General features: G+C 51.0%; 1 protein-coding gene across 1 annotated transcript; it reads right to left on the bottom strand.

The window, feature by feature from the left end:
* Window positions 1-1,354: 1,354 nt before the first annotated feature.
* On the bottom strand, window positions 1,355-11,975 carry LOC121836625. Its single transcript, XM_042291582.1, has 3 exons — window positions 11,762-11,975; window positions 10,696-11,650; window positions 1,355-1,409 (listed from the first exon to the last, which is right to left on the bottom strand). Exons 1-3 carry the CDS (start codon window positions 11,973-11,975, stop codon window positions 1,355-1,357), a joined length of 1,224 nt encoding a protein of 407 aa, XP_042147516.1.
* Window positions 11,976-13,830: the final 1,855 nt, after the last annotated feature.

The following is a 13,830-nucleotide window of genomic DNA, read 5'->3' as shown; positions in this document are numbered from 1 at the left end:
TTCCCATTCCGAAATCGGGCAAACCCAACAATGACATCCAGAACCTCCGACCCATCTCGCTAACCTCCAACTTATGTAAAGTAATGGAACGTATGGTCCTGGCCAGAATAACCTGGATCCTAGAGTCACACAACAGGCTACACCCAATGCAAACTGGATTCCGTCCACACCTGTCCACACAAGACAGTCTAGCCATGATTCACCATGACATAACCAAATTACAACCTACAGTTCAGCCTCGTACAATAGTGGCGATCGACATCAAAAAAGCTTTCGACTCCATCCCACATGAAACAGTCATTCGAGGAGCAAAAAATCGAGGCCTACGTGGACGAATACTAAACTTCATCAAATCCTTCCTTCATCGACGCAAATTTCAAGTTCACATTGGAGGCACCACGAGCCCCCTCACAAGAAACACGGTAGGAGTTCCCCAAGGAGCGGTCATCTCCCCAGTACTATTTAACATGGCCATGGCTGACCTAGCATTCCACCTGGAGGCAATTCGAGACGTACGTTACACTATATACGCTGACGACGTCACCTTATGGATCAACAAAGGCACACCCAACATTCAAGAAAGGCGACTTCAAGAAGCCCTGGATGTTACCATGAACTTTATGCATGAAACAAATATGATAATCTCAGCCGAAAAGACCACCTACACAGTCGTCGCCTCAAAGAGGGCTAGAAAGAAAAACATCGGAGACACCATTAATTTGTACGTTGATGGCACCAAAATTCAAAGACAACCAAGTGTAAAGATCCTCGGTCTCACAATCGACGAGGATGGGGGAGCACGGAGCTGGCTGAACCAGATTAAGATACAATGGAGACGCGGCCTTAACCTTATCAAGAGAACAACAACCAAAGCTTGGGGGGCAGAAGAAAAACCTTTAAAACTATTGGTACGATCACTGCTCGTCTCCAAAGCCATTTACGGTTATAACTACCTTCGTCTTACCAAGACCCGGCAAGATCAAGTTGAAACCCTTAACAAGGCAGCTATGAGAGTTATCACGGGTTTGCCCAAGATAACCCGCATTCCCGACCTACACAAAGCGGCTCAAATAAACACAATCAAAGAACTAGCAAAAGAAGCACAAAACAGTCAGAGAGACCGCCTCAAAAGAACCGAACCGGGAAGAATCATCCTTAAGCACCTCGGAATAACGGACTTTGAAATTCCAGCTATAGCCACTTCTCCTCCTCCATGGGAAGACGAATGCATAACAGAGATCAAGCCTATACCCCAAAATCAGAGCAAAGAGCACTGTAATAGAAGAAAAAATGTTGCTAAAAGACACATAAAAGAGATAGAACATCTCCTTCAATGTAAGACCAATAAAGTCATTTACACAGACGCGTCGCGAAACGAGGACGGTAGGACTTGTTTCGCTTGCAGCAGACTGCAATTTTGGGAACGTTCAAGTGACTCCGACGACTAGCACAGCTAGCCTTCCCGTCTCAGCACTAGCTGCTGGGGCAGCCGACGGCACGGTCAGCACGGTCACAACAGCGGTTTCCAGCAACGCGACGATGTTACCCATGGACATAATGTTGCGCGATCGTTTTATTTGCGGTCTTCAAAATGAAAATCTCCAGCAGCGGCTATTTGCGGAGCGGGACCTTACGTTTCTCAAGGCGTTCGACATTGCCGTACGAGCCGAGAGCGCCAAGGACCACCAGCGGCAAATAAAAGCAGATTTTCAAGAAATAAACAAAGCGGAAAAAACGCGTCCGGCGCATCATCGCCAGGAGAAGACGACGCCATCGTCCACGCCCTGCTATCGCTGCGAAGAACTCCACAGTCCTAGTTCTTGCAAGTTCCGAACATCGCAGTGTCGGTACTGCAAAAAGACGGGACACATCGCGAAAGCTTGCTTCAAGAGAAAGAAAAACAGCCAAAACTCCGTACAGGCACTCGAACCACAGGAAAATCATGCCCCCTTTACAGAACCGTCAGGCACGCTGGGTGACTTCTACGCCGTAACACCGCGGCGGGAGCCGGCAGAGAAGGTTATGATAAGCCTGGAGGTTCAGGGTGTTCCTCTCAGATTTGAGGTGGACTCGGGAGCGGCGTTTTCTTTGATCAGCGAACAAACGTTCCGAGCAGCGTGGCCGAGGAACCCTCCAGAATTTACAGACGATAACATCGCTCTGCGTACCTGGTCTGGGGAAGGCATCGAATCTCTGGGAACAATTCACGTCATGGTCCAGTTCAAGAAACTGAAAGTGAATTTGCCTCTTCTTGTGATGAAGCACCCCGGATGTAACCTTCTTGGGCGGAATTGGTTTGCAGCCCTGGGAATTGGCCTCAGCGGCGTGCACCAGGTGGTGTTGGACGGCAGCCTGACAGCCACCATCGAAAGGTACGGGTCAGTTTTTGACGGAAACCTGAACGGCTACAACGGACCAGCGGTAAGCCTAGAACTGGAAGACAACGCGTCACCCAAGTTTCTACGAGCTCGCACTGTGCCATTCGCGCTCAAACCAGCGGTGGAAGCCGAGCTGCAACGTCTCACGGAACAAGGCATCCTTGAACAGACTCAGCACTCGAATTGGGCAACACCCGTTGTAGTAGTAAGGAAGAAAAACGGCAGCATCAGACTTTGTGGTGACTACCGCAGCACCGTGAACGCTGTGACGCTCAAAGCGTCATATCCACTGCCGACAGTGACAGAGGTGCTCGCAAAGCTGCGGGGAGGGAGAATTTTCTCCACCATCGACCTGGCTCAAGCATACCAGCAGTTACGAGTCACCGAGAACACAGCTGACGTTCTTACCATCAACACGATAAAGGGCCTTTATCGTGTCAAGCGACTTCCTTTCGGCGTCTCGGCAGCACCAGCCATTTTCCAGAAATGCATGGAGACAACACTTGCAGGAATATCCGGTGTCAGCGTGTATCTGGACGACATCATTGTCAGCGGTGCCACAACCGCGGAACACGCCCAGCGCCTGAACCTTGTCCTGTCAAGACTCCAAGAAGCTGGCCTGCGAGCAAACCGTGAGAAGTGCCTATTTGGCGTTCCTGAGGTCACTTACCTGGGCCACACGATCGATGCGGTTGGTGTTCATCCAACCAACGACAAGATCAAGGCGTTCAGGGAGTTGCCAGAACCTACGTCAAAAGCCACGCTGCAGTCGTTCCTCGGAATGCTCGCATTCTACGACAGGTTCTTAGAAAACCGAGCGACTGTAGCCTGCGATCTCTACAGACTACTAGCCAAGAACGTCCCTTGGCACTGGGAAGAGCGCCATGCCCTCGCTTTCCGGAAGTTGAAAGAGTTGGTACTCCGCAAGACAACGTTGGCTCACTACGATGAGTCAAAACCACTGCTTCTGTCCTGTGATGCGTCACCATATGGCGTCGGCGCAGTTCTTGCGCAGGTCGACCACGAGGGCAGGGAAGCTCCAATCGCATTCGCGTCAAGAACTCTAGGGGATGCCGAGAAAAATTACTCGCAGCTTGATCGAGAAGGATTAGCAGTGGTGTTTGGGGCGATGCACTTTCACCAATACATCGCCGGACGAAGTGTCGTTATTATCACCGATCACCAACCACTGCTTGGCATCTTGGGACCGCAGAAGCCGGTACCACAAGTCTTGTCACCCCGAATGCGGCGATGGTGCGTCAAACTATCGGCGTACGATTACAAACTCGTGTACAGGCCTGGAAAACGACACCAGAACGCGGATGTTCTAAGCCGTCTGCCCCTACCTGACAGTGACGACGAGCCTTGCTCACCGGGAGACGTCCTGATGATTGAAGCCTTGACAAGTTCTCCGCTGACAGCAGAGAAGATAGCAGCCATGACATGCGCGGATCCGATTCTGTCCCGCGTCTACGAGGCTGTGCAGCAAGGCAAGCTTCATGAGCTCACGGAGAAGGACTTTACCGCGTACAGAAAAAAAGGCGCAGAGATGTCCACTCAAAGAGGATGTGTCATATGGGGATCCCGGGTGGTCATACCAGCCTTGGCACGACCTGAAGCCATGAATTTAGTGCATGCTGGACACAAGGGAATTGTGGCCATGAAGTCATCTGCACGCAGCTATGTGTGGTGGCCTGGCATCGACCGCGACATAGAGGACGCTGTTGGCAGCTGCCCCATCTGCCAAGAGTCCAGGAAGATACCAAGCAAGGCACCGCTTCCTACGTGGGATCACGCATCACTTCCTTGGGACACGCTGCATTTGGACTTTGCAGGCCCCCTGGAAGGAAACATGTTCCTTGTCGTTGTAGATGCCTACACGAAGTGGCTAGAAGTGCGAAGCATGACTAGTGCCACATCTGCAGCGGTCATCAAAGAACTCCGAGGTATGTTCGCAACTTTTGGACTGCCTCGCAAGATTGTTTCCGACAACGGAAGCGTCTTCGTATCGAAGGAGATAACAGACTTTTATGAAAAGAATGGCGTGAAGTTTGTGACCAGCGCTCCGTACCATCCAGCGACAAATGGCCAAGCCGAGCGCATGGTTTACGAACTTAAGCAAAGTTTGTCAAGAGAGAAAACGGGATCGCTCTCACTGAGAATTGCTAGATTCCTGTACAAACAACACAACTCAGTTTGCAGCTCGACAGGAAAAACACCAGCATTTTTAATGTTCAACAGGGAGCTTGCTACTAACATCAGTAGACTCCTTCCTCGTCGAGAAAGTAGTCACAAGGAACGAGATATGGAAAAGACACCGCCTTCCAGGGTATTTCAAGAGGGACAGGCAGTCTATGTCCTAAACTTCAAAGGAACCCCCAAGTGGATCCAAGGAAAGTTGACCAAAAGACTTGGAATTCGCTCCTGGCTGGTAGAGACAGCAACTGGATCAACCCGCCGCCACGTGGATCAAATAAGGCGTCGATTTACGACATCGACTCCATCGGCTGAGTGGTCTGTTCCTGCTCCTGTTTCGGACTCTCAACACGATCACCCTACCGAGAGATCGTCATTTCAAGATAATTCCGAGACAACGCCGGAACATACGACAGACGCCGGAAGCGGAAGAAGGGAGCAACCTCCAAGAAATAGGCACCCTCCAGAACGCTATGGGAGCTACATCTGAGGGGGAAGAGGTGTTATGTACCGGCGCCACCGGCAGGTGGACTAAGCAGCCGATGCCGCGAGCCTCGTGACAATCGCGTGCTAGTGAGAGCTCGGGCACTTGTTCCTGGACCGAGAACCGCGATGGATGCACCGTCCACACTCTAAAGCTGACAGTAAAGCTTGTATTTATCAGACAGCCATTGCTTGGTACTCCTTCCGCACCGGCGAAACAAGCGCTAAAATCCTCCCTTATACCCCCAGTGCCAAAACCGCTGAACTCCAAGCAATCTTTTGGACATTAGAAAATGCCCAAGAGGATGAGCACCCCACAGAAATCTTCATCTACACTGACTCCCAAGAGGCTGTTAGAGAATGCAGGAAAGCCAGCAGCCGTAACAAGACTGTGAATGACATCAAAGCCGCAGCCCGCTATCTCCGAACTAAAGGAATCACCCTCAAAATTTCATGGATTCCGGGACACCAAGATATCCCGGGAAACGAAGAAGCCCATGAGGCCGCGCGGAGCACGCTACAAGCAACCTGCTCCGCACAAGGCCTCCTGGACTCCTCCGCCACAATACCCACCGAGGACCTCGATCCCGATGAAATAAAGACACTCGCAAGACAAGAGCGGAAAGCGAGGTTGACTGCTCTACTGCCAACGGAGGAACACCCGCTCCCATCAAAATACTCACGGTGGGAGCGGGTGTGCCTCCGGCGCCTCGCTACCAACACGGCCATTACACCAGTTCTACGAAAGCGTTTTTACAAACGAACATCAGAGGACGACCCGGGCCCTGACCCTAACTGCACAGAATGCCATGTACCGGCTACCTGTAGACACCTTATCTGGGACTGTCAAGCGACAGCAAGAAAACGACAGGAAGCGATCTCAAGACTTGCCGCCGAACTCACACCACAAAACTACGAAGACTGGGTTACCCCCAACAGAGGTCCTCCAGAGAGGAAGCTAATCCTCGACACCCTTCTTGACTTCGTCAAGAAGGCGGGGCTAGCCCAATATATATAACCCCTTCCCTTTTTCCCTTTTTCCCAACCCCTACCCTCTACATCCCCCACCGGATAAGATGACTTTCGTCAAGGTATCCGGTGTCCCCTTTCTGAAATAAACGTATTCTCACTCCCAAGCTGTAATGTTTCTTTTTTTGATAGTTTCGCAGGAACTTCCGCTTGGCACGGCTGGCTTGCGATGACCTTATCAACGTCCGCGTTGACGGTTGCCATTTTTCAAGGATTTACAGATGGATGGATAACTGAATAGTGCTCAACCCTTTGAATCCAAAGAGCAAAAGTTCCGCTAGAGGGCGGCTCACGCCGTCCTCTAGTGGCGCACGCCACCCTCTATCCGCTCGGCTTGCCGCTCTGAAAGGTTGAGGAGCGTTCGGCTGGGCGCGCCGACTCTCTCGCTCCGATGCGGAGGCGCTCCGGGATCTGGTAGCTACGACTCGGATGATTGGAGTGCTCGAAAGTGACCAGCCGAATATACCATAAGGTAGGAAGCGCGGTGTTGCACCGACTCAAGGGGGGCAACAAGTTGCCTGGTAGCCGAATCCCACACCATGCAGCAAAACTTCAGGATAGGCAACACCAGTGCTGTAAACAGCAACCTGGGCATATCGCGACTGGCTCTTCTTGTGGACCGAATGATGAAGCCAAGGAGTCACCTTTCACCCGGACTCGACGCTTTGGACGTAGCGATGGAAATCGAAATGCTGGTCGATGATGACACCTAGGAGGTGGATATGCGTTTTTCTTGGGATCTCCACTCGGTTCAGGAAAAGTGGTTGTGGTGTCCTTAGGGACACGGCAGAGAACAGGAACAGGACCAGCCCAGTCAACGTTCCAAATCAGACTGACTTTTATCGACAAAGAAGAAAATGAAGTACAGATCATATGGTGATGTTGATGATTTGTACATATGTTGCTAACACAACGCAGTTATACAAATCAGAACACAACAGTGATGGAGGGGTCGAATGTTGGCGCGAGGCAGGGATGTGCATGGTAGCACATTTGGTTTAAATTTAGGGGAAGTTTGTTATATTTTGACCAAAGAAGAATGCGATCTAGATCAGCTTGTGGCTCTTTACCGAACGTACAATCGCAATAACGACGAGAAAAGTCCTTAAAATTCAGCCGATTATCGTCAAAACGTCGCCGGTCGGGGAGCGGATACAGATACACAAGCGAAAGCGTTTGCTAGTGTGGTGAGCTACGGTGCCAGTAAACGCGATGGCGGTTCAGCGAACCAGAGAAAGTACTGAATAAGCAAAAGCAAATGCGGCGCGCTCGCGCTGCCTCGGGTGACCTGGTCGCCTCTATAAAGCCGGTCGTGGTACAGATAGGGTGCCTTCATGTGCGCTTTGCTTAGGGTGGTGGCATCTCGCCATTTTGTCCCACACGTTTATTTTTATTTTTTGTTCAGAAGGCGATGCAGCAGAGAAGAACGCCATGGCTACTAGCAGTACAGCCGTAATGGGCTCAGCATCTCGTCGCCAAAAATGTGGTGTCCTTAGGGACACGGCAGAGAACAGAAACAGGACCATCCCAGTCAACGTTCCAAATCAGACTGACTTTTATCGACAAAGAAGAAAATGAAGTACAGATCATATGGTGATGATGATGGTTTGTACATATGTTGCTAACACAACGCAGTTATACAAATCAGAACACAACATTACCTTCCCGTAAAAAAAAAAAAAAAGAAGAAACATTATTTCAGTTACACGAAGCGAAACAAAGTATCCGTGTCTGATGTGTGTCCTTCATTGCTTCACATGTTATGTGACATAATCCCGTAACCAGCTTGGTGGTTTACGTGATCGTGTTAAGGGCTGCCGCACGTTAGTGTCCGGTTGCGACATTTGCTGGGAAGCTGGGAGAGGCGCGGAGGTAGACTCCTCCGGTCCAGGCGGTGTCCTCTGCTCTGCCGCAGCAAGTTCAGGCAGCTGCTCGTCTTGCAACGATCGCAGGCGAGGTAGAACTGACTGCGTTTCCATCGGTGCCCCTGAATTCAACGGTAACCATCCTGGCCAACCTGGTTCTTTTTCTTTTCCCACTTGAGGGGCGAGAACTAATTTTGAAACGTTCCACGTCCGTCCGTCTTCCAGCAGAAACGTGCCTGGTCCTTTTCTTTGAAGGATCTTCAACGGTGTCGTATACCTAAGGTCTCCTTTCGTGCCACCAGGCGGCTTCCGTACTCTGACGAAATCGCCTTGCTTAAACTTGGCAGCTTTTGCACCACGTTTCTCGTCAGTGTAGCCTTGCTTTTGCTCTGCCGCTCCTTGACTCTCTTCCGAAGAGATTTCATTCCGGCTTCTGGTCGTTGAAAAAAGTCCTTGGATGGCAGTCCTATTATATCTAACCTTGTTCTTGGCTGCCGACCGTGCAGTAGAACGGCAGGGGATATTCCATTCGTGCCGTGTGGGGTACATCTGTAAACGCCCAGATAGTCGGTGACCGCAGACTGCAGAGGGCGATTCTCGAGGATAGCAAGCTGGATGAAGTCCTTTAAGACACGATTGAACCTTTCAATCAATCCATTCGCTTGCGGATAGTATACTGAAGACAGGCAGTGCCGGATTCCCCTTTCTTGAAGAAAATCCTCGAACTCTTTGGATTTAAATTGTGTACCATTATCTGTTACCATCTCATCGGGATACCCTTCCCTACTGAACACCGAGCGGAGAAACTCAATGACCGTTTGCGAGGTCACATGGCTTGTAAAGTAGAGCTCAGGCCATTTTGAGTGATAGTCTATCAGTGTTATGACAAACTTTTTGTCTAACGGTGCTCGAGCCAGGGGTCCGACAATATCCATGGCCAACTTCTGCCATGGCCGATCCGGTAAAGCAACCGGCTGCAGGGGAGCGGGCACAGGCTTTGCAGACTTGTCTGCTTCCTGGCAAATGTGGCAGCTTCTAACTTCTAACTCCACTTGACGGTCCATGCGAGGCCACCAAAACCGGTTCCTGAGCCTTTGCTTTGTCCGCACAATACCAGGGTGGGCTTCATGTGCATAGCGTACCATCAACGGCGTCGGAGCATCAGGTATGACCACTTTCTTCTCCCGCAGCACAAGCTTGTCAACCACCGACAGTTCTTCCTAACGTGGTAAAATGGAACCTGTTTAGTGTCCAACGACTTCTTTGAGGGCCATCCCTCGTGGACGAAACGCACAACTTCCCGCAGAGTAGCATCTGCTGCGGTTGCTTCTTGCAGCTGGCCCTTGGTTACATATGATGTAACAATGGAAACTATCTCCTCCTCTTTCTCTTGACCTGTAAGATCTTCCGCTGGTAATCGTGACAAGGCATCAGCCACGCAATGGTCTGCGCCCCGCTGGTACTCAATGTCGAAGTTGTAATACAGCAACCGCGCAGACCATCTTGATATTCGCAATGGCCGACGTCCCGATCCCTTGGATGCTAGCAAAGTCACCAGTGCTTGGTGGTCTGTTCTCAGTACAAAACGACGTCCCCACAGGTATACGTGCCAGTGCTCACACGCAAGAACACAAGCCAACGCCTCTCTCTCCCCCACAGAGTACCTTCTCTCAGCAGGAGACAGGGTTCGTGAAGCAAAAGCTACGGTGTGGAGCTCGCTGCCATACCGCTGCTGTAGCACTGCGCCCAGCCCCTTGTTTGACGCATCAGTCGTCACCACGACCGGTAGATCAGGCTGAAACATCCGTATCACTCGCCCAGATGACAGGACAGCTTTCACTTAAACAAAACAGTGCTGTGTAGCGTCATCCCATACAAATGGCTGACCTTGACGCAGCAACTTTCGCAGTGGTTCAACGACGTCAGCATAATGAGGCACGAACCGTGCGTAATAGCCTGCCAGGCCAAGGAAGGACCGTAATTCTTTTACGTCCTCTGGAACAGGTGCGTGAACAATTGAGTCCACTTTCGAGCGTAACGGTTCCAAGCCTTTATCGCTCACAACATGCCCAAGGAACGAAAGTTCGTTGACATTGAAAAGGCACTTGTCGTTAAGCTGGAGGCCTGATGCTTTGATACGACGCGGAACCTCATGTAAGTTAGCTGCATGATCTTCACTTGTCTTGCCCCAAATGATGATATCATCAATACAGCACAAGACGCCTTCGAAGCCTTTCAAAATCTGCGCCATCATCTTCTGGAAAGCAGCGGGGGCGGACGCCAGACCAAAACAGATTCTCCGAAAACGAAAAAGACCCTCGTGAGTAATGAAGGTGGTTAACTCACGGCTGTCTGTAGCCAGTGGGACTTGGTGGTAGGCGGAGGCCAAGTCCAGTTTTGAGAAACAGGTGCCGCCCGCCAACTGGTGAAGCAACTCCTCCGTGCGAGGAAGCGGAAATCCATCGATGACGATGGCCTTGTTGGGTTCACGTAGGTCGACGCATAGGCGAAGAGAACCGTCCTTCTTGCGTACTACCACGATAGGGGACACCCACTGAGATGCGTCCACGCGTTCAATTATTCCTGACGATTCCAGTCGTCGCAACTCCTCGGAGACTTGATTCCGAAGAGACAGTGGCAGACTTCGAAGTTTAGCCGTAACCGCCTGCACGGACGTACGTCGCTGAACTTGGTGCACGAAGTCTTTAGCAAGACCGAGCTCTTTGGTAAAAAGTTGTCCAAACTCCTCCCGTAGACTCGGCGGTAGCAACGTGGACGCCGGTGAAGTAGCAGCCTGAAAACAGCTGAGTGTTTCTCCTTCAATGTTGATACGAAGGTTACGGTTGGCGTCGAGTCCCAGCAGCGAAATTCCTCTTTTGGTCACGTAGAACATGACGCAGGCGTCCTTGTTTCTGTAGGTTACCTCGGCCAGAAAACATCCGACGCTTGGGATTTCCTCCTTCGTGTAGTTTTGCAATACGACTGACGTCGCACTCAGAGGATACCTTTCAGCGAAGTTCTTGCGGTAGTCTTCTTCGCTCAACAGGGAAACCGTGGCCCCTGTATCCACAAAAAAACGAATGGGAACGTTACCGATGAGCACCTCCGTAGATATTTCCCGTGCACGTGTGTAATCGTCGCCGATATGCAGAACGGTGACGACGTTAGCTTCCGCCGACTTCGGATCCTTGACGGCTTGAACACTGAACATCTCGCTAGACTTGCACACTGCTTCGAAGTGGCCAATCTTCTTGCAGCGGCGACAACGCTTATTCTTCGCCGGGCATTTTTCGCAGTTTGCCTTGTGAGTTGGTGACCCGCAGCGGTAGCAACATCCTTTTGCCGAAGAAGGTTTCTCAGTTTTCTTCGGTGCAACGCGCTGCACAGAAGCGTCACCATCAAACTCGTGAATCTCCCGTTGAATTTGTTCAATATGTCTGCCAATATCAAGCGCTCTCTGGAGTGTGAGGGTAGAACCTTCGTAGAGCAGGCGTTCTCGGATTTGACGAGAGGTAGTGCCTTCGAGGAGCTGATCTCTAATGACGTTGTCGACGCCGTCACCGTAGTCACAGGAAGAAGCAAGTTCCCGCAGACTGGCTGCGTAGGCCTCGAACGCCTCATTAGGCGCCTGACGCCTTTGTCGGAGCCGGTGACGGTCTACGAGCACACTCGTAGTCGTGGCAAAATGAGCGTCCAGCACTGTCATTGCAGATTGGAACGCGTCTTCAGTTGATGGCATTCCTTCGGACTCGCCATCCTTCGATGTTTTGTCGCTGCCCTCGCGAGGCTTCTCAGTAGAAGGTGACTAACCGGTCCGTGCCCCGGCGATGCTGTAGAACACCCGCTGTCCTTCAACGCCCAGGGCATTCAGCAGAATTGCTTTCCGACAATTCGGCTGCAATTCGTCGCCGCCAGCAGCTCCCAGGAAATTCAGGAACACCCCCTTCCACTGCTCCCACGGAATTGCAGGCTGTCCCGGCGTAGGCAGGAACGGGGGCGGCGATGCAGCAGAGAAGAACGCCATGGCTACTAGCAGTACAGCCGTAATGGGCTCAGTATCTCGTCGCCAAAAATGTAGTGTCCTTAGGGACACGGCAGAGAACAGAAACAGGACCATCCCAGTCAACGTTCCAAATCAGACTGACTTTTATCGACAAAGAAGAAAATGAAGTACAGATCATATGGTGCTGATGATGATTTGTACATATGTTGCTAACACAACGCAGTTATACAAATCAGAACACAACAGTGATGGAGGGGTCGAATGTTGGCGCGAGGCAGGGATGTGCATGGTAGCACATTTAGTTTAAGTTTAGGGGAAGTTTGTTATCTTTTGACCAAAGAAGAATGCGATCTAGATCAGCTTGTGGCTATTTACCGAACGTACAATCGCAATAACGACGAGAAAAGTCCTTAACATTCAGCCGATTATCGTCACAACGTCGCCGGTCGGGGAGCGGATACAGATACACAAGCGAAAGCGTCTGCTAGTGTGGTGAGCTACGGTGCCAGTAAACGCGATGGCGGTTCAGCGAACCAGAGAAAGTACTGAATAAGCAAAAGCAAATGCGGCGCGCTCGCGTTGCTTCGGGTGACCTGGTCGCCTCTATAAAGCCGGTCGTGGTACAGATAGGGTGCCTTCATGTGCGCTTTGCTTAGGGTGGTGGCATCTCGCCATTTTGTCCCGCACGTTTATTTTTATTTTTTGTTCAGAAGCGCGTGAAAGAGCGTGCCCCAATAATTGGGTTGTGTGTGTGTTTATACAGCCTAGAACGTGGTCTGCCTCACAGGGGCGACGAGTCTCCCAGCTGTAGATGAGAAATTTAGCCAGTGCGGTACAGCCGCTAGCCTGGGCTCTTTAACGTGCATCACGCAGTAGTGATACACGACCGCACTCCGGTACGATGCTCATCCAGATCGAAACGGGCAGGGGTGGGGCTCGAACCCAGGATCCCTGGGTTCTGCAGCGCGAGCTTTCGCTCCACGTGCTCCGAGCTGGTGTGCGCTAGACCACTCGGCCACCGATCCCAGCACCCGTTCGTGGCGCTGGCTGTGCTATGGCGACATTTTGTTTTCGTCGATTTCTTTGTATTTTCCTTGTGACCGCGTGCTGTCGGCATCGGGTACTACAAAGGCTGGCATCACCCTAAACAGAAGGGCATTGAGGCACCCTAGGTACAGACATCCTTCGTGTTTTTACTTTAGAGTGTTACCGATTTCATGTCAAGCCATTCTCGTAACACACCGGCGGCTCCATTTGTCTGTATTAACCATTTGCAGATATCGCATCAAATGCCAACTACCTCGAGACTCGTCATGCCCGAGTCCCACTATTTTTTTTTTAATGACAAACAGAAACAAATGGCACCGACGAACCTCCTACACGCGCAGCTTGCACGCAATGATATCATTGGCAGGCTTGTATAGTGTCTCGATGCTCGTGAATTAAGCGCGAGTGATTGCAAGCTTGTCAAAGGTAGCTTCGCGTGTATACTGAGGGTGGTTGAGGGTTGTCGATGTCGGTTCTTTCTGTTTTTTATTATACACCTTTTCCACAAGGGCGCAGCCATCTTGAATGTCGTCACTTCTGGTATGCGGTAAAACGTCGTTTCGATCTCTCCGCGCCGCTGGAAGGTGCTTACGAAAAATGCGTGATTGTGACACATTCATGTTTTGCCTGACCTATATTTTCTCCTATATTCCAGGTTGAAATGTTTTGATTATTTTTTCGTCCCGCGTACCAGATACGGAACCCACGTGACCGAGAACGACAGGAAACAGAAAACGCCTATAGTTGAACTCGTGCATCATGGGGAAATCATTGCTGAACCTCGCTGCAAGCTTCATCTTTCCAGCAAATCAATTGTCAAACTACCGTA

Source organism: Ixodes scapularis, unplaced genomic scaffold, assembly GCF_016920785.2.
Source record: "Ixodes scapularis isolate PalLabHiFi unplaced genomic scaffold, ASM1692078v2 PGA_scaffold2__306_contigs__length_199485367, whole genome shotgun sequence".
Lineage (NCBI taxonomy): Eukaryota > Metazoa > Arthropoda > Arachnida > Ixodida > Ixodidae > Ixodes > Ixodes scapularis.
The sequence above is the reverse complement of the archived record's forward strand: the minus strand, read 5'-3'. Positions and strand labels throughout refer to the sequence as shown.

Coding starts and splice junctions, on each gene's coding strand:
- LOC121836625 (XM_042291582.1), bottom strand. CDS start 11,975: ATGGCGTTCTTCTCTGCTGCATCGCCGCCCCCGTTCCTGCCTACGCCG. Junction 11,651..11,761: donor CATCGCCGGGGCACGGACCG/GTTAGTCACCTT, acceptor CTGCAATGACAG/TGCTGGACGCTCATTTTGCC. Junction 1,410..10,695: donor CCGCCGAGTCTACGGGAGGA/GTTTGGACAACT, acceptor CCAAAATTGCAG/TCTGCTGCAAGCGAAACAAG.